Genomic DNA, 20,631 nt, shown 5'->3' with positions numbered 1-20,631 from the left:
TATTGAAAATTAAGGTAAGACTTTCCATTGAGATTCTTGACTGTGGAACCCTATTTGACAATGTTATGGGTCTCATTACTATATTTTTCACTTATTTTTTTAGTTTTTGACTTAAATATTCTACTAAATATACATTTATTGCTCAATAATTTGTAAATATGCTTCTGATTACTTTATAATGTTTTCCTTAATGCTTGCCGAAAATATTTTGCAAATATAAAAATTTGCCTTCTTGCCAAAAAAAGTGTGGGTTAACACTCACGGTTTTTAGTCTGTTTTGCAAATTCATACATAAATCACTGTTCAATCTATTTATTTTCACCTTCGCCTCAATGTGAAGTTTTGAAAATTAAGGTGAGACTTTCCATTGAAATTCTTGAGGGTGGAACCCCATTTGACAATGTTTTGGTCCTCACTATTGTATTTTTCACTTATTTTTTCAGTTTTCGGCTTAAAATTCTAATAAGTGTACATTTGTTGCTCAATAAATCATAAAATCGCTTCCAAACACCTTATAAAGTTCTCCTTAATGCTCACGGAAAATATTTCCCGAAATTAAAAAATTTGCATTTCCCCCCAAAAAACGTGGGTTCACATATACGGTTTTCAATCGGTTTTGCAAATTCGTACTTAAATCTATTTATTTTCACCTTCGCCTCACCATGAAATTTTGAAAATTAAGGTAAGACTTTCCGTTGAGATTCTTGAGGGTGGAACCCCATTTGTCAATGTTTTTGTCCTTACTATTGTATTTTGCACTTATTTTTTCAGTTTTCGGCTTAAATATTCTACTAAGTATACATCCGTTGATCAATAAATGATAAAATCATTTCCAAACACCTTATAAAGTTCTCCTTAATGCTCACTAAAAATATTTCACGAAAAAATAAAAAATCATTTTTCTCAAAAAAACGTGGGTTAGGATTCACGGTTTTCAGTTGGTTTTGCAAATTCGTACATAAATCTATTTATTTTCACCTTTACCTTATCGTGAAGTTTTGAAAATTAAGTTGAGACTTTCCGTTGTGATTCTTGAGTGTAGAACCCCATTTGAAAATGTCTCGGTGTCACAACTATATTTTTCACTTATTTTTTTAGTTTTGGGCTTAAATATTCTACTAAGTATACATTTGTTGCTCAATCAACCATAAAACTGCTTCCAAATTCCTTAAAAACTTTAACTTAATGCTCGCAGAAATTATTTTGCAAAAATAAAACATTGCATTTTTTACCAAAAAAACGTGGGTGTTAACTCACGATTTTTAGTCGGCTTTCCAAATACCTTATAAAGTTCTCCTTAATGCTCACTAAAAATATTTCACGAAAAAAAAAAAAAAATCATTTTTCTAAAAAAAACGTGGGTTAACATTCACAGTTTTCAGTTGATTTTGCAAATTTGTACATAAATATATTTATTTTCACCTTCGCCTCACTGTGAAGTTTTGAAAATTAAGGTGAGACTTTCTGTTGTGATTTTTGAGTGTAGAACCCCATTTGAAAATGTTCTCGGCCTCACCACTATATTTTTCACTTATTTTTTTGTTTTGGGCTTAAATATTCTACTAAGTATACATTTGTTGTTCAATTAACCGTAAAACTGCTTCCAAATTCCTTAAAAAGTTTAACTTAATGCTCAGGAAAAATATTTTGAGAAGATAAAAAAATCTGCAATTTTGTCAAAAAAAACATAGGTTTTAGGCGGGCTCGACTCACGCAAAACGAGACGGACTTAGCTCACGCAAAACGAAGCGAACCATGACACGTAAAACAAGGCAGGCTCCGCTCACAGAAAACAGGGCGAAGTTCTGGATGCAAAACGAGGCAAGCTCCGCACACAAAAACAAGACGGAATACATCGCACAAATCGGGGCCAGCCCTACGCACGGAAAACGAGGCTAGCTACGTGCAAGCCAAAATGACATGGGCTTCGTGGACACAAAAAGAGGCAAGCTTCTAGCATGCAACAATGCAGACACCTCACATACAAAACGAGGTGAACCCAGGCACCCAAGACGAGGCGAGCTCCGTGCACGCAGGACAAGGCGAACTCCCAGGTGCTCAAAAAATGAATTGGGCTCCACGCACGGAAAATTATATTTTGAACATGAATATGATAGTTTGTTGTAGTGGTAAGAGAAATAAAAGAAAAATCAACAAAAATGATTCAAATTCTTGAGGGTGCAACAAAGTCATGATATAATACACCCGTTACATTTTCTATTCATTGATCTATTAAGAGTTGACATGACTGCCACATTGATGCTGACGTGGCTGCCAAATTTGTGCCACGTGGCAAAAAAATTAATTTTTTATGCATTTAAAATTGAAACCCAGAAACCATTCCCTCCAACCCACCTCCCTCTCCTCCACTCTCTTCACTCTCTTCACCTCCCATCCCATCCAAAAAACCACCCAATCCCACCCCACCCCCACCTCCATGTGAATCCGATTTTCACAGGGAGATTAATTAACCCTTAATCTCAAATCCTTAATCTGCCATGATTTTACACTGACAACCCAGAAAATCCAATCCCCCATTTCTCATTTTTCCAGTCTTTGCAAATCTCCCAATTTGTAAAGAGAGAGAGAGAGAGAGAGAGAGAGAAATGCCAAGCGTAGCTGTGAAGCTCTATAGCATGTTCTTCAAGGTACCGTTTGGTACGTGGGACGGGACGGAACAGAATGGGACAAGGCGTTCCGTCCCACGTTTGGTGCGCCTAAAACGGGTGGAACAAGTTTTTCCACGGGACGAGTTTTGGGTGAATTTTCGTTCCACCTCACCCCCTGGAACGACTCGTTCCACATCCGTGGAACACAAAATTATAACCTCTCCGTCTCCTTCTTCTTCCTCCTTGTTTCCATCTGAAGGCATCTTTGCTCCCGCTCCGTTCCGTTCCGTCCTGTCCCGTCCCGTCCCGTCCCGTCCCATTCCGTTCCGTTCCGTCCCGTCTCGTCTGCATACCAAACGATACCCAAGTTCCTCTTGAAGCACTATTTGCAGAACCAAATCCAAACCCAACCCGACGAGTTCAACTCATTTGGCGTCACCTCCCGACTCGAAGAAACAATCGCTGCCCCCAATCTAATATTCGACGACGGCGTTGCCACCAAGGACATCCACATCAACCCCAACACTTCTCTCTCGATCTGAATCTTCCTCCCACCCCACCCAAACCCGCTTCCAAGCCTAGGGTTAACAAGTTACTGAAGCAATCTGATCTCAATAGAGAGCCCAACCAGGACGATCCGACCGACGTGGTTGAATTGGAGGGATTCGGGGAGCGAGTAGTCTAGGGTTAAGTCTCCAGGGAGGCAGGGGTGGGGTGGGGGGTTAAGGGGGAGGTGGGGTGGGGTGGGGTGGGTTTTTGGATGGGAAGGGAGGTGAAGAGAGTGGATGAGAGGGAGATGGGTCAGGGAATGGGTTTCTGGGTTTTAATTTTTTATTTTTTTAATATAGTAAATTATTATAATATTTTAAATGCATAAAAAATTATATTTTTTTGCCACATAACATAAATTTGGCAACCAGAACAAATGTGGCAACCACGTCAGCTCCTAACGGACCAATAGATGGAAAATGTAAGATATATTATATCGAAATAAAATAGTATGTTAGGTATGAAAGTGAAATTTTTTGAAGATATGTGAAACTCAATTTTGTTTTTTCACAAAAACTAACAGCTATAATTCGTTTTTCACAAAAACAATAAGCTATAAGTCACGATTTTTTATCTAAATTAGTTGTTTGTCCACGTGGCACATGTGATAACACATTAGTAAAAAATTGACACATCATCATTTAACAATCAATTTAACGGATGTATGACATTACAACGAATCCGTAAGTTGATGTATTGCAATGTTCAAAAGATTTTAAGGTATAAATTTGCCATGTGACCCAAATTTAAGGGTGCAAAATGTAATTTACACAAACAAATAGAAAGCCACAAAGCCAAGCCATTTTCACAGCATAAGGGCAGATTCTAGCATACAATCAAGGGTTTTATCCCCCGAAACAGCCAATAATCTCCCCACAAACAAGGAGTAGCAAAAACAGCATAAGAGGGAGATGGGAGCAACTATTGTTAAAACAAACCGACCCACATTAAGAATAACCTGGCGCATGGAAATCTCTAAATTACACCTATTCATACTCTGACTAATAGACTTCACTGAATGCAGTAAATCCTCTCAAGAAACTCCTACTAATAAAACCTTCAATGGTACGAGCCACTAATGTGCATTGAACAAACTAGCAAACTAGCAACCATTTGCAACCTCTTTTGTTACGATCATCTTGGTCACAGCTAGTTCTGGACCCTTGGGATTACCTCCTGTTTCAGCAACTGATCCATTCTCCGACAACTTCAGTTCTTCACCAGTCTCAGCACTTAGTGTCGTTTCCTTAATCAAATCTAAGGCAGTTCCCAATGAATCTAGTAATTTGAGCGCCTCATTTACCCCATCATTTCTTCTATCACTTGGCTTCCCATCCAATACCTTTATTTAGATAATCAACAGAGAATACAATCAATTCTTCTCAATCAAAGTGGCTTAATTAATAGCAATTACAAATGTAGCAGTAAGAAAAGAAAAAGCTTAATGCATACGAAACAGTTGCATTGCATGGAGGTCCTGAAGGGAAAGGATAAAACTACGCTTCTAAAATAAGAATTACTGGGTGAAGGGCAAAAGTCTTGCCTGTTTCCGGATCTGCTGCTTTGCTTTATTTTCCTGAATTGTCTTCTGGCGAGCTTCATAGAACTCAAAATCATCCAAAAGGCTTGTTTTACTGGAATGATCCTTGAATATCTTGATCATTCTAAGCCCCTGCTCTGGCTTGACCTGTGTAAACACATAAAGCTTAACCCCAGACAAGATAAAGGAATAACAAGATGAAGAAAATAAGTAGACATACCTCTTGAGTGTCCCCGCTGTTAGCGACAGGTTTGTTTTCATTGTTCTCTAGGATAATGTGCTTTAGCAAACTGTTGGGTACATCCTTTACAATGTGCCACTTAACTGGAAAACAGCCAGTCCACTTGTCTTGTTGCCAATATTCCACATTCTTGTTAAAATCTACCAGCCCCACCATCTCTGCTATGCCAACAAATTGGCCACTGGCATTCACCTAGGGAAAGAAGAAGCAGCTAAGCCAAGGAAAGCAACAAATGAAATAATGGACTAATGCAGTGGATAATGGTGCTCACCGAGAAAAACAGAAACACAGGGCAGCCACCTGATTTCTCCTGAGCCTCCTGGTATGCCGCATGAAGCTTATTGTTTCCATTTGGTGTGCTGGCCCAAACATTATACTTGACACACTTATGGACATCATCCTCACTATATGACTTAATAACAAAGAACTTAGCATCAGCATAATGATCACAGATATCTGTCCCGATGTACTGCTCCTGCTCTGCCACTATGCTAATTGCATCCTTCTCATCATCAGCTTTATTCAGCGGTGTGTTACTCCCCTTAACTGCTACAGCATCAGGTGAATTTCCCTTTTGATTTCTTGAACTTTTACCTCTAGGTCCCTTGTTCAACTCATCCAAGCCTTCTAAGTCGTGGTTACCAAAGCGAAAGGAACTGCCTTGCCCGCTGGTTTTATACTTGTTTTGAAGAGCTGTCCACCCACTTCCATTTCTATGCATACCAAAACCATTGACTCCAAATCCCATACCAAGGCTAATTGGGTCCCAATACTGACCATACAATTCATTGGTATACATTCCATTCACAAGTCCGTTAGCTGTATCCATACCGTACCCCATCCTCGTGTGGTGCAAACCCTACAAAGTCACGTAACAGAAATCCTTGAGAGGCCACCTCCAAGAACAATCTATAAAAGTCAGATCATTCCGTCAAATATAAAATCACTCCACAATAGATGAAATATGACCTAAAGCATAACTAGTAATAAAAAAGGAGGGTTGCAATCGGATCAATCAATTTTCCAGTGAGGTGAACTCCAAGAAAAGCTACTATTACTACCCATTTGGTTCCCCATCCAAATTCAAAAGGGAAAAATCTGAAGCTTGTAGTTAACTCGCTGTTCAATTAACCAGATCACAGGTAAATGTGTTTAATATCACACAGATATACTAGGTACAAACATTTGAACAGAAGATTGATTAATCCTAAGAACGGGTCAGCGTGACATTTCATTCCAATTTTACTTGGAGATCTGTCCCAACTTTCTCAGACCTAACTATATATGTTTCAACTAGCCGGGAAGGAGGGAAGCAAAAAGAAAGTAGTACGAAATGTAAACAGTGATAGGCAAGCGTACCATGAATTGAGAATTTGATCGGGAAGTCTGATTCTTGGAAGATGGAGTTCTGTTGACTGTATTTCCAGTCATTGGTTTACCCAGTCCATTTGAACACATTGGCCATTCAAACCATGGGGTAGGAGTTAGCAACCCATCAAAACCATATATTGTATCAAAGTGTCCACCGAAGGAACCCTTTACATTCAGTGATGAGTTTTTATTTGTTGGTTTTGAGAAACCGGAAGGAGTATTTCCCTTCTTGCCCACACTGGTCGCAACACCATTAGGATTCCCATTAGCTGTTCCCACAAGTGAGGGCTTTTGGCCAGCATCCTTCGCTGTAGAGACAGTCCCCTGGGAAGGAACAGCTGAATTAGGGGTGTGTGAACCACTGTTAGGTTTCAGCTACTTAAAATACGGAGGATATTGGTACTGCTGAGGTCCATAAAGCTGACCATCACTTCCAACAGTTGAAACTGGGGACCCCGATGTCGAATATGTGCCGTAGGGTGCATAACCATAACCATGATGACACAAAAAAGAACCGCTATCCCCATAGACAGCCTGAAATATGCAACAAGCATTATATGATATGATGCCAGGATACAAAAGAGTTTCTCAGAGAATATCCACCTTAGAATTCAAATCACCTGAGAGGTGTAAGAATATATAAACAGAAAAATACAACTCTGGTAGGTAGAGACCCTTTGACAAAACAGACTACGTAAAACTCACAGAATTCACATCGCTTCCATTTGGATTAACATAACTTGAGATCCCGCCCCACTCATTTCCAGTCCCACCATAGCCTATAAAACCCAGACCATCAACAACAGAATCATCAATACCATATAAACCATAAGAGCGTTCACTGCCTAATGGGTTTTCAACATGACAATGGAATTCGAAACTCGTAGCTGAGCACTTATATAATAAAATCCAATAACAGATGTGATAATGGAAGACAGCACATAAGCATTACCTCCATAGTAATAGGCAGAAGGTGTGTAACCATTAGGGAGATAGCACGCAGATGGATTCATAAAATCCTTATGTAATGGGGATGTAGACTGAACATAAGACTTGCTCTTAGCAGTCACGACAATGGGCTGAAAATCACGAAATTGATAATCAAGCTCGAAACACAAATTCACTGATCAATCGATCAATCTCCATTACAGTTTATTCACATGTTAAAACGAAAAAAGTTTATAATTATTTTAAAAAATAAAGACGAGGGAATAAAAGCAGAGACGAGAATTACCTTCCTGGCAGTGGCAGGGTCAGGGATATCATCAGGTCCCTTGGTCTGAGATTCCAAGGCCAAATTCTGCAGCAAGTCTGCAGCTTCTGAAGAAAACCCTGAGGGTCAAGGAAATACAAAATACAACAGTAGATACAAACAAGCGGAAAATACAACTCATATAAAAATAAGAGCAGAACTTTTTTTGAAAGAAATACAAAATCCCAATTCAAAAGTAGAAAAGCAACAGCTTTTATGTCACAGAGAAACCCTAATAGCACTCAAAGACGAAGCAAGTGGCAGATCTAGTGATGTATCCACACACATACATGTATAACAAAGCCAACATTCCTAAATACGAAAACAAAAAGTTGAAAGAAGCCCAAAAAACGAAGAATCAGTGGAAAGTGTAAGGATACGATCCGCAGGCGGGGAAACGGTGGTCGCCATGACGAAGAGTGACTCTTGAGAGAGCGGCCTCAGCTGCTTGCTTAAAACACGAAAGGGTTTTAGGGGTTTTACAGAGGTTTTTGGGAAGAGGGAGAAATTTATAGATGTCTTGGTTTAGCAGCGTACCTAATCTAGTCATTCATTCAAATTTGGCTTTAGCCGTGGTATTTATATTTTCTCTGTTTATGGGAGATTATATTCTCATCCTAAATTACTTCTCCCATATCTTTTTAATTTTTTAATATTTTCCTATCAAGTGTTAGTCATGTGTAGAAACTATTAAAAAATTAAAAAAATGTGAAATAAGTAATTTGGGATTGTGAATATAATCTCTCTTTATAATATGAATTATGGAATATCCTTTTATCAACAAATCCCAACAAAAATATTATGATTTATCTAAATATATGAAGAAAAAAAATTCTTCTTCTAAAGGGCTAAAGATATGTTAGATTATTTACATCCTTTTTATCTTGACAAAAATAACTTTTTAATTTCAAAATATTGTAATTTATAAGACGAGAATTCAAACTCGAGTACAAATACATTATGTTGATCAATTAGTCTAACAAGCATGACACATTTAATATTTTGTATTGGTACAGGGCGAGTTTGGGCCAGTATTAGCCTCGATACAACAATATAATTCTATTAGATAACTCTTCAAAAATAGAGAACTCCATGATTCGAATATTCATAACCCTAATTTAGTAGGCCATACCCTCCTAACCGGTTGAGCTAATCTCAAAGACTTTAGACTTGAAAAACTTCATAGACACCAATGATAAGGGACATTTGGCTCCTCCAACAAAATCTACAAGTACCTTTCAGACATGGTGAGGCAAATATAGCGACAAATAATTTTACTCGTACTTTTAACTAGTGTTTTGTTCAGAAAATTTGCCCTACGTATTACTAATTTACTAGGGTGCAATTTTAAACGGTTGGATTAGTATCCAACGCGACTCTTCATCGTAAGCCCTAGCAAAGAGAGGAAGGATAGTGATTGGTTTATAAAAGTTATTTACATATGAATCATGCATACCAGACCGTAACAAAAGGGCCAGTGTAGCTTATCCTCTTCTCCATCATAATTCATAAGTTAGTTTCCAGAGGATGCGATGCTATTGCTTTCAACAAAATAAAGCTAAAGGAAAGAAAATGAATAGCTACCATACCAACTTTTACAAGTAGTCAAGGTATCCCCTTTGATTTAATTTCTGGCACTAAAATTTTCAGCAAAATAATTCTATGAGCACAACAAACAGAGACACGACACGAAACAAAGTAAATTCTTAAAGCTGACTATATTGCAATATTTTCCCACCTTGCTTCTAGCTCACTTACAAATACAAACGCAAAAAACTTACTCCCCAACGGAGGAGGAGGTATGATCTAGACATACAAGACAGGAAATAACCAAACTAGTAAAAGGCAAAAGGTAAAACATGGAGAAAGTTAAAAAAAAATTAAAGTAAACAAAAAAAAAACACATACTAGAGATATAAGCACGACTGGAATAGAAGAAACCCTAAACCCAAAATCCTAGGCAACCCAAAACCTGTTAGAGCTTCAGCGAAAACACCTGTAAATAGACAACCCAAATGAAAAACTGTGGGGGAGGGAGGAGGGGTGGAACTACTACGATTACTCGGATCCCTAGCCTGCCTCAAGAACAAGATACAAGAAATTCTAGACATTATTGACTTGCCATTCCTCAATGAACTATTGACTATTCTAGCAGGGCAAGTCATGGTCATCAGGACGGCGGTCCACACAAGTAGGCAGAGCATTGGATACTAGTTTTCTTCAACATATTCATTAACACCAGCACACTTCCAACGCAAACCTTTACAAGAACACCACAAGAGCATGGACCGCCATTACGCAAGGCAGAAACTATCAACCATTCGCAACCCCGTTCGCTACAACCCTCTTCTCTGACACAACTGGCTTAGCACCCTTTGGGGCATCTCCAGATGCAATTGATCCATTTTCTGCAACTTTCGGGTCCTCACTTCCATTCACAGCCGGAACAGATTCCTTGGTCAACTCGGCGGGAACCTCCAATGAATTTTGAGTCTTCAGTTGCCCATTTGCCACCACTTTCTTCTCATCATTGGTTTTTCCTTCCCATACCTGTTTTTTGGTATTTTCAACAGGGTAAATGTCAAGTATTTGGAATTGTTAAACTTTATCTCCTAACAGCAAAATAAGAAGGAAAAAATAAGAAAGAATACAAAAGGGGTAGCAAAATTAACAGGAAGGCATATTTACCTGTTTCTGAAACTGCTGTTGCTTAGCCTTCTTCTCCTGGATTGTCTTCTGACGGGCTTCATAGAACCCAAAGTCATCCAGAATGCAAGTTTTGCTTATATGTTCCTTGAAGATTTTAATTATTTTAAGCCCTGGCTCCAATTTAACCTACATAAACCCATAAGATTAACATTCACAAGGGAAGAATAAAGAAGGTCAAAGAAAAAATGAAACACTAAGATGTGGACATACCTCCTGAGTGTCCCTACTGTTGGTAACAGGCTTGTTCTCATTATTTTCAAGAGTAATGTGCTTCAGCAAACTGTTGGGAACATCTTTAACGATATGCCACTTGACAGGAAAACAGCCATTCCACTTGTCTTGCTGCCAGTATTCCAAGTTCTTGTTAAAATCAACGGGGCCCAACATCTCGGAAAGGCCAACAAACTGTCCACTGGTATTGACCTAAAAAGAAAACAAGTAAATTACTACAAACCCAATAAAACTTTAATTTATAACCTCACAAGTCCTAACAGCAATGGATGATGCTTACCGAAAAGAGAAGAAAAACAGGGCAGCCACCAGATTTCTCCTGAGCCTCCTGGTACGCAGTATGAAGCTTCTTGTTGCCATTTGGCGTACTGGCCCAAACATTGTACTTAATGCTCTTATGAACATCATCCTCACTGTATGACTTAATGATGAAGAATTTGGCATCGGTATACTCCTCGGGAAAATCTGCTTTGTTGTATTGTTCTCGGTCTGGGACACTGATTTTTTCCTTTTCCTCATCATTACTAGGATTCGTTGGTACCTGCCCTTTGATTGCTAATGCATTAGGGGCAAATCCCTTTTGATTCTTGGAGCTCTTCGCCCGAGGTCCCCTGTTTAGTTCATTTAATCCATCCATGTTCTCATTACCATATCCGTAGTAGCCACCATTTCTTCCCCTGGGTTTATACTTGTTGTCAACAGCAAGCCATGAGCGTCCATTGGTTCGTGAATCATAACCATGAGACCCAAAGCCCATACCAGATCTAACTGTGTTTCCATAGTGACCATACAGCTTGCTTGGGTACATCCTATTTATAAACCCTTGAGATGTACCCATTCCTGACAATGGCCTTGGGTGGTGCAAACCCTGTGGATAAAATAAATGAAATTTGTTTTGTAAGGGTGAACACATCTCAGTAGAACATTTAAAGTAAATATTCAGATTCAGCTGCACAGAACATCTATTAGATTGGAAGACTGCTAAGTGTTAACCATCAAGGCTTCAACAAGTTAAAGGATATCCAATAACAAGATTCCTCCCTGCCTTAGATGTTCTCACACCAAAAGGTTAGAGGTTTGGTTTCCAGCCAAGGCCAAAATTGAACAGTCATGTCATACAATGCAGATGACATTTCCACTGGTGGAATAAGGTAGTCTCCAGAAGTAAGACTACGAAGCAAAGTATATAAAAATAATTAAATATAAAGCATATGACCAACATACCATGTAATGAGAATTTGGACGGTAATTCTGATTCCTCGAGGACAAATTGGTATTGCCATTGGAGATTGACGAAGTAATTGTTGTACTTGTCACTGGTCTAGGTTGCCCATCTGAAAAAAGTGGGGCATCTAACCATGGAAGAGGAGAACGCAACCCATCAAAACCAAATCTTGGGTCTTGGTATCCAGGAGTAGGAACACGTCCTGGCAAAGCACCCCTTCCATATGAACCATTGGAGTTGAAAGACGAGTTTTGATATGTTGATAAGGGAGCTGAAACGCTATTTCCTTTCACACTTCCACCGTTCGAAATGCCGTTAGAAATTCCATTTGCTGTTTCCACAGAAAGAGGCTTTTGGTCAGCAGCTGCAGAGGTGGAGACATCAGTTTGAGGGGCAGCAGGGCTGGGAGTGTACGGTCCACTGGTTGGAGTCAGAGGCTGGAAATAAGGAGGGTATTGGTACTGCTGAGGTCCATATAACTGACCATCATTTCCCATAGTCGGAACAGGGGAACCCGCCGGAGAATATGGGCCATATGGTGCATACCCATACCCATGGTGGTATAACAGAGACCCGTTGTCCCCATAAACACCCTAAAAACACACAAGCAGATTACAAAAGTATAAACTTAAGAGAATGAACTTACTCATGTTAAACCCAAATCAAACTCAATAACCATGAAACATTACCCAAAAGGGAAAAAGAACTTACAGAAGTCATCTCTACTCCCTCAGGATTTACATATCTCGAGTAGTCATCCCACTCATTGCCAGTCCCATCATAGCCTAAAAGAAATTCACAAAACCATCCATATCATACACATGAATTACCTTATCAAAAAATACACATGAATTTCCTTATCAGAAAGTACACATGAATTTCAAGTAGAATCTAACAATCCACCAATAAATCAATAAACCATTCTCAAGCTAAGAAAGAGTTCAGCCGTAAGTTTTACCTCCATAGTAATACGCAGTAGACGGATAACCATTCGGGAGATAGCACATAGATGGATCCACAAAATCAGGTAACAAAGGGGTAACAGAGCGCTCTGATGGGATCTGTCCATTTGCAGCATTGCCAGAATCAATAGAACCGTATTGGTTAACAGAAGGCTGAATGAAAATGAAATTAACCTTAGAATCACACATAACGTAAATGGCAGAATGTTTCAAATGCAGTTTGTTAATACTTTTTCACGATCCAATTCTTGTGGTCAAATTGTACGGTACCTTCTTGGTAGGCTCAGGAATTTCCAGAGTCTTGGTTTGAGAGTCTAATGACATCTTCTGTAGCAAATCTGCTGCTTCTAAAAAACGTAAACAGTGAAGGAAATACACAATTTTGTAAAATCGATCGAGATGTCTAATTGTCAGTGCGTGTTTTACTGTGTCTATTGTAATAGTCATATACAATCTACAAACACAAACAAAATATAGGTCCTGGAGCAATGAACATAGCTTGAATTTTACCACTTTACGCGGAGGTAAAATTCAACAGTAAATCATTCAGTCCATCCACAAGTTATAAACAATTCAGAAAAATCACCTGATATGAAACTTCAATTCAATCAAGTACACACCAATCTTTACTTATCAAACAACACCAATTTCAAAAAATTAAGCAAACCAATACCAAGAACTTTAATTGTTACACATACAGCCGTAAATTTACAGAGACGGTCTACAAAACCACAAATCAAGCATAAAAATCCATAAAATCAACACAAAGCGCCACAATTCAAAAGCTAAACAAACGCCATAGAAGAAACTCTCTGCGATCTACAAATTTAAGGTAGAGAAGATCTAGTTTCATCGAAAACCAATCACAAAAGAACAGATCCAATTAGAATAAGAAAAATCGAAAACATACAATACCCAGATGGCTAAAGTTTTAGATTAGGATACGTTCCACAGGAGGAGCAACGGTGGCCATGACCGTCAATTGATAGCTAGATCTTCTACTTCTCCTTCTCTGCCCCAAGTATTACCAAAAACCCTAAATCCCAGAGAGAGGTGATATGGGTTTTAGCAATCGGAGAGAGAAATCTCGATGCTCAGAGACAGAGTCCGAGTGAGAGAGAGATAAGAGAGAACAATGGGTCTCACAGCCGCCAAGGGTTTGGGTTTTCGGAAAGAGGGTTTTGTTCATCCAAAAGCGGTGATTCAAATAGCACCACGGCTCCTCTACAACACTCGCATTCAATCACCTGCGGGTCACGTTGTGAGCTCATCGGGCCACTCCTATAGGGCAGATTATCCACGTGGCCTTTAGTAATTGGGGCTCCACAATGTCCTTTTTGGTCTTTCCGGGTCAAGGTGAAATGTGATTGGCTTGGTGATCTTAATCTGAATGAATCTATCCCTCTTAGGAGGAGTTTGAAAACCCTAATTACAAAATGACATCGATGTCCCCGTCGCACTCGGGTATGTGGTAAAACCCTACAAAGATCTAGGTTGTGATATCTACACATCTTTTTTTACTTTTCACACATCCTTTTAATTTTTGGGTGTCGGATCGGATAAACTGAAAAATACCAACGGACAAAAATTAACAAAGAATATGTAAGAAATAAAATAAAATGTGTGGATAGCACATTCCAAGATCTATCACGCAACGATAAAATAGTCTCTTCCTCTTCGAGGCATCAATTGACAAGTACCTTTTGATTTTTCATAAGTTCACCAACGATCATTCTTCTACGGTTCTACTCTCTCTGAGTTTGTGAAATTAAAATAAGCTAAATTATAGTTACTTTTTGTCCATGTAACATAACCTTGATTCTCTTCGATAGAAATGAGGAGGGTCCGATTGTGCACCGTTCACCTTAATAATCGAAAAATATAACTAATTCGGTTCAGTTCTAACTAAAATAGAAAAAAATTCTCATACTTGCTCGTCATTTCACGTGGCTATGCAGTCCAACAGACAAATAGAGAGCTCAGGAAATTGCATTTTTTTTCCAAATTCTATATGGTCTCTCCTGATTCTCTTTAAGACTATCTCCAACCGAAAAGGTTAAATATAATCATGTCCAGAATTATAGCCTGAGAAAATATTATTTTTAAATTAATAATGTCAGGTCATACTCATATATCATCTCCAACAGTAAGGGCTAAACATAACCCCTCAATAATTTATTAGGTTTAAGTTATACTTTAAATTTATTGCTTAATTTAATTAAACTGACGTTAGATGTTTTCAAATCTAGCCGTTAAATTTGAATTAATTATTGCTTAATTTAATTAAATTGACATTAGATGTTTTCAAATCTAACCGTTGAATTTGAATTAATTATTGCTTAATTTAATTAAACTGACGTTAGATGTTTTCAAATTTAGTCGTTGAATTTGAATTAATTATTGCAACTGATGAGCTGAGCGCCAAAATAAGGGCTTAGTGGAGAGCCACATTTAGCCAGCCTAATACCTATTTAGCCAAATAATAGCCTAATGAGCTCTATAGAATTATAGTCTGATCATCGGTTGGAGATGAGTTTTTTGTAAATGAGGCCTTTTTTTTTTTTTTTTACTTGTAGACCTCTAGCCCTCTCTATTGAAGATAACCTAAAGAGTCAGTAGGACAAATATTTTCTGCATGCCAGGGTCAACCATCACGTTTGACAAAGTAAATCATAAAACATGACTCAGGACGTTTTGTTTATTACTTTATTGTCCATAATGATAGAAATGTTACAACTAAATTTATCCCCTAGAATTGAAAAATATAAAAACAAAAAACCAATGTAGTGAGTTGTTATTGATGAAAGTCGTCGTGCACATCGAGTGCAGAATAACTTTCTAGAGTGCCGATAATAGTTCTCAACGACATTTAAAATGAGCTTAAATTACGATAATAGGAGTGATGCAAATATTCATAAGAGTCGCAGCATGTAGTGTTGACAGATACAACCAAGGGACTCCTGACCTTGTGGAAGCCATCGGACCACGCTATTTCTCCAAAATCATATCTCCCTTGAGACTTCTTATGCGGTTTGAGCGTCACATAATATGTGTTTTCTAGTTTGAACCATGAAAATATCAAAACTCTAGGCCATATTTGTACCTCTACTCCATCAGGTTCCAAAACGGTACAAAAATAAATCGCATTCTTATTTTTCCCCACGTTACGGACGCTTCTTTTGATAGTCACGGTGTATTGGAGATTGGAAACTGTGATGGAGGGGTAGTTTATGTGGGAATTTGAAGTTGGCACTTGAGGACAGCTTGTATCAGTTCCGGGAGAGCAAAGAACAATCTTATTGATTTGATCACCGGTGTAGCCAATGTTGCAGAGGAACAGAATGTAATCGCGTGTTTTCATGTCGTAAACGAGGCCTGGATCCATGGCTTTGATGGGGTCAATATGGCCGGCACCAATGTCAAAGGGATCGGAGGCTTTCGTTGATCCATCTGCTAGAATGCTGTCAAGGGATGTGTCCCTCGTGTTTGCTGTGACAAATGATCATGAATGATTATCAATAGCTGTTTTTGTACGTGCATACTAATAGAATGTGAGCATCCATATCAAAACCAAGAATTTTCAAGCACTTTATGCAAGACTTTACATCTCCAATTTGAGATACTCTCAACACTTACCTGTTGTAATGAGAGCAGATCTAATGGCTGCAGGAGACCAATTTGGATGGGCAGATTTGATAAGGGCAACGACTCCGCACACATGAGGGCATGACATTGATGTTCCTGACTGAAAATTCCAGCTCACAGAACGTTTATCATCAAGTGTCAAAGTGGGAGATGTTTGAGGAGGCCATGCTGCCAATATATTGACCCCTGGACCACTTATGTCTGGCTGTTTGTAATGCGCCATAGTGGGAATGGGGATCATGTTATGTTACTGTATAATCCATATACATATAATCGGCCGTATAAAAGTACATCTTATGGTATATATACACTCAGCGTGATGCAGATTGATACCTTGAGAATATCAGGTGCAAGTGAGCTTGGTCCTCTCGAAGAAAAGTATGCAACTCTAGGCGCTGGAGACTTACCGATGACAGTTTTACTAGCTTCTATCTGCACGACAGGTTTCCTGTGTAGTATTGTGGTATAGTTCACAATATTAACACATGTCACGAATTTGAAATGTAATCAAGTTTGTCGACAACTTTGCCAACAATTAGTTTTTAGTATCGACAATATCAATAATATCAACAACATATTTACATTTTTAAAAAGTGCAGTTGACCACTCTAGAGAACTACTTACGTGGGAGATTGAGCAAGATAGTGCTTGATTTTAGTCCCCTGGTCAAGGTTGACATGGACTGAGGGAATGATGTCGATATCAACCTGCCTCGTCTCAGCTTCCACAAAGATCAAACCCGTTGCATTCGCTTTCTTGGCAGCTACTTCTGCCTCATCAATTTCGTATGGTCCTATGCTTGAGAAGCATAGAATTACTCTTCCGACCGCAAACTTTGATTTTATCCAATTCTCTGGCCTGCAAACCCTGCATTTTGATTTAATAGATTACATAGTTAACGAGTGATTAATAGATCAGATGGAAAATTATGAGAGAAAGAGAGAGGTCACCCATTGACAAAATATGTGGTTGCATCTGCTAATTTTGCCTTAATAGGTGTGGTAATAAAGCTTTCCCCCTGTACAGAAATGGAGCTTTATGGATGACTCAACTAATTAAAGTGCTGAAATATGTATCAACTATCAACGAAATGATTAGGGCTGTGACCCACTGTTAATTAAATTAGAGTATCACCACAAAGAAAGTAAACTTTGACTTGTTCATCATTGGTTCATAATTAACATGTAATGCCATGTATAATCCATGATTTATATGTATTGATTACCATAACAAAGAGCTTATTGTCTAGGATTATTCGGGTTGGAAACATTCGATCAACAGAGGAAGCAGCTACACAAATTCCCCAAGGAGCAACATTTGAGACCTGTGAGGGATCTGGCCCTTCATTACCTGCAGAGAACACCACACTAACACCTAACTGCATTGCATGAAATGAACCAATTGCAGCTTGTGATATAAACAGCGGCAACAATGGCGGCTTTGATCCAAACGACGCTGATATCACGTGAACTCCATCGTGCAAAGCATCATCGAAAGCTGCAAGAATGTCTGCTTCAGAGCACCTCCCATCATAGTCCTTTCCCCAACATACTTTATACACTGCTAGACGAGCCCTCGGTGCTCCTCCCCTAGCGGTTCCTGAGGCTAAGCCAAAGAAACTTGCATTGTTTTTCACTATTGAACCCACTGCTGTTGAGGCTGTGTGTGTACCATGACCTAAAAAATCTCTAGCTGATCGATATTCTGGATTCCCACTCTTGTTTAGCGGCCCATATTCTTCTTCAAAACCTTTGAGGTAGTAGCGAGCACCAATTAGCTTGCGGTTGCATGCTTTTTCTGGCTCAAACATTTCTCCTCTAGCACACCCTCCCTTCCAAGTTGAGGGGATAGGCCTCATCCGTGGCTCTTCCTGGAAACTATCGGATTCAGGCCATATACCTAAACAGATGTTCAAACTATAAAAACTTAGCTTGGTTTTGTCAATGGTAGAAAATGTGCAGCTTTCCCCTAGTAATTAATTTAAAAGAAACCTGTATCGAAGACCCCAACAATGATGTCGTCACCATAGGCTTGTTGCAATGGAGTCCCTTCAGGACTAGTGCTGCTACTGCTTAAGGTAAGGCCTAAGAAGTCCCAGCTTCTAGTTGTGTGCAACTGCATTGTCTCACTTCGAAACACTGATATCACTTCTTCCATCTCTGCAATTATATATTAATGCATGTTTTTTAAACACTGAAGTTAAGCTTATTGATTTAAGGTGCACCATTCAACTCTTTAACAAAGCAGCATTAAAAGCAGAGAAAAGAAAAGGGTAATAATTATCTAGCTTACGGGCCAAGGCGGTTGCTTGAGAAGAATTGAGCTTAGCTGAAAACCCCGAGAAACTGTGCTTGTAGCTATAAAGCATGGATTGCTTAACATCTTCTTCACTGAATATAACGAGTACAAAGAGAGAGATAAGATCACCAAGTTAAGTGATGTAGTGGTTGAGAAATAGAGCCAGAAGGAAATGAGTTTGAAGCGCTAAATAGATGGGCGGGCCAAAGAATTAGAACAAAAACCTTGCAAAAACTTTGGAAAGGAGATGAAGATGATGGTTTGAGGTGAGGTGAGGAACATGAACATTGTAGTTGTGCCCCAAATAGACTATATAAACCTGCAGAGACCAAATCAGTGAGTAAACAGGATAATAATTAGAAAGTAGGCACGAAAAGGCGAACTGCTTTAGGGGAGAAAAGTTACATGAGGTGTGGAAGTTGAGTGAGTAAAATAAAGTGAAAGTGCAAGAAAAAGGCCCCAAAAACACTGAGAATTATTAGTAGCCATTGTCTCCTGCGGAAGAATCACATGGCTGGTTGGAGATTAAATAGAGTTGTACTAATCTGCAAGTAGATGGCCTTCCAAACAATGCATATCGTGCGTGCAGTTGAAGGCTTTCAAAAGCTGCAAGAAACATTCGCTCATCATTGATGATATTTTCTCTTCCAAGCTACAAACTCTCTCCCCCTCTCTCCTTGGCCCTCGATGTTTTCGCACATGCACCTATATGGAGTACTGTACCTATTGTACCTCCATCATAGTTATACCATCAATGCTGCTAAGAAAAATGCATGTGCCCTTCATGATACTAGCTATAAATCTTTTTCCATGCAGTCCCCCTTTCCTTGTAAACAAATTAGTAGAAGTATGATAACTGCATCACTTTAATTTCAACAGTTCTCGAGAAAGAAAGCACATCACCTCTAGAATCTTATCAAGTGCCCTAGCTAACTACTACTACATATTAGGTTTTTTTTTCCCCCCCCCTTCAACTTGCTGAAAAATGAAACCTGATTAAAAATCCGTGACAGGAAATAAAATCTAGAGTTATAGTCCTGTTTCAATGCATTAATACCCTGATAAGAAAATTAATTTGACATATCTAAACATTGATGCCCTATACTTTTTTGTTACTTGCTTTTGAAGTTTGCAACCCTGGTTTTTCGGGTTCTTGTCCTTCTAAGCTACTGTGGTTGCACCTGTAGGTTACTAATTTATCCTGCTTTCTAGCTTAAAAAGGTCCGTAGACTGCGTGAGTATGGATCGATTACACCTCACAAACTTGCATAAACACATTGCTTTTTAGTGTTGCCCCAAGCTATGCTTATCTTTAAACAGAATGATTAGCAGTTTTGTTGTTCATTTTCCATTTTTCTAACAGAAATCTGTCTGGAGAAGCATAATATTCAGAACATTGATGATTCCCTAGGATATACACCTATATTGAGAGGATCAGTTAGCTTGATAGAGCACGCATGCTCTGCACAGCGATCTGGTATTATTCAATGAAGATATACTAATTAATTTTACCAGAAGAAGCAAAGTTATGGTTAATCAAAATCAATACCATTGGCAAAATGTTTCCTCATCCGTACAGTGCGTGAATTGATTCTAGTTCTCTCTTGCGTGATCGAAGGTTTTTAATCAAGAAACTAAGACTTTCGGAACACGATTTAACCTTTCAAGTTCACATCATTATCAAGTCTTCTGCCATGCTAAGAACTTGCTTTATTGATGTTGCATCCTCATCCACAGTAATCTATTATTGCAGCTTCATATGGCATCATAAATTCATAATATGAGTGATAGAAAGCATACATCTAGTTTGCTTTGATAAGCAGGAATTTCAAGTTTGGTACAAACTTCTTCCATTCTTTCATTTGACATTAAAAATTTTCTTAACTCTATTTGTATGCTATTCAAGTTTAATATAATGTTCGGTGTGAGGAAGTTAAACGTTGCTGCAGAATTAGCAAATCACATTTTCATGTCTAAGACAGAAATTAAGTATATATGC

At 38.7% G+C, this 20,631-nt stretch overlaps 2 protein-coding genes and 1 pseudogene across 7 annotated transcripts; all 3 read right to left on the bottom strand.

Moving 5' to 3' along the window:
• Positions 1 to 3,869: 3,869 nt before the first annotated feature.
• On the bottom strand, positions 3,870 to 8,134 carry LOC103964840 (annotated as a pseudogene).
• Positions 8,135 to 9,261: 1,127 nt separating this feature from the next.
• LOC103964826 (YTH domain-containing protein ECT4) lies at positions 9,262 to 13,835 on the bottom strand. Of its 6 annotated transcripts, none has more exons than XM_009377812.3 (9): positions 13,635 to 13,835; positions 12,960 to 13,036; positions 12,686 to 12,842; positions 12,439 to 12,512; positions 11,727 to 12,320; positions 10,783 to 11,370; positions 10,482 to 10,694; positions 10,251 to 10,397; positions 9,262 to 10,112 (listed from the first exon to the last, which is right to left on the bottom strand). In XM_009377812.3, the coding sequence occupies exons 1-9, from the start codon at positions 13,660 to 13,662 to the stop codon at positions 9,876 to 9,878; spliced, it is 2,115 nt and encodes a 704-aa protein (XP_009376087.2). In that variant the 5' UTR covers positions 13,663 to 13,835; the 3' UTR covers positions 9,262 to 9,875. The 6 variants fall into 6 exon arrangements, with proteins under 6 accessions (XP_009376087.2, XP_009376095.2, XP_048424929.1 ...); XM_009377820.3 differs by having other exon boundaries at positions 12,686 to 12,788; XM_048568972.1 differs by having other exon boundaries at positions 12,960 to 13,033.
• Positions 13,836 to 15,359: 1,524 nt separating this feature from the next.
• On the bottom strand, positions 15,360 to 19,289 carry LOC103964806 (subtilisin-like protease SBT3.18). Its single transcript, XM_009377802.3, has 10 exons — positions 19,038 to 19,289; positions 18,857 to 18,951; positions 18,627 to 18,724; positions 18,326 to 18,493; positions 17,560 to 18,233; positions 17,285 to 17,352; positions 16,959 to 17,201; positions 16,668 to 16,782; positions 16,326 to 16,539; positions 15,360 to 16,178 (listed from the first exon to the last, which is right to left on the bottom strand). Exons 1-10 carry the CDS (start codon positions 19,119 to 19,121, stop codon positions 15,559 to 15,561), a joined length of 2,379 nt encoding a protein of 792 aa, XP_009376077.2. The 5' UTR covers positions 19,122 to 19,289; the 3' UTR covers positions 15,360 to 15,558.
• Positions 19,290 to 20,631: the final 1,342 nt, after the last annotated feature.

Source organism: the organism of the source record quoted next, unplaced genomic scaffold, assembly GCF_019419815.1.
Source record: "Pyrus x bretschneideri cultivar Hongxiangsu unplaced genomic scaffold, Pyrus_bretschneideri_v1 Contig5, whole genome shotgun sequence".
NCBI classification, from domain to species: Eukaryota; Viridiplantae; Streptophyta; class Magnoliopsida; order Rosales; family Rosaceae; genus Pyrus; species Pyrus x bretschneideri.
This window is presented reverse-complemented; position numbering and strand designations above follow the sequence as displayed.

Bases quoted from the DNA above. Each gene is read 5' to 3' on its own strand.
- LOC103964826 (XM_009377812.3), bottom strand. From the start codon at position 13,662: ATGGCCACCGTTGCTCCTCCTGTGGAAC. The intron at 12,843-12,959 runs GTACCGTACAAT...ATTTTCATTCAG, and splicing joins TTCCTGAGCCTACCAAGAAG to CCTTCTGTTAACCAATACGG. The intron at 12,321-12,438 runs GTAAGTTCTTTT...GTGTGTTTTTAG, and splicing joins AGGGAGTAGAGATGACTTCT to GGTGTTTATGGGGACAACGG.
- LOC103964806 (XM_009377802.3), bottom strand. From the start codon at position 19,121: ATGGCTACTAATAATTCTCAGTGTTTTTGGGGCCTTTTTCTTGCACTT. The intron at 18,952-19,037 runs GTAACTTTTCTC...TGGTCTCTGCAG, and splicing joins ACTCAACTTCCACACCTCAT to GTTTATATAGTCTATTTGGG. The intron at 17,353-17,559 runs GTAATCAATACA...ATTTCTGTACAG, and splicing joins ACAATAAGCTCTTTGTTATG to GGGGAAAGCTTTATTACCAC.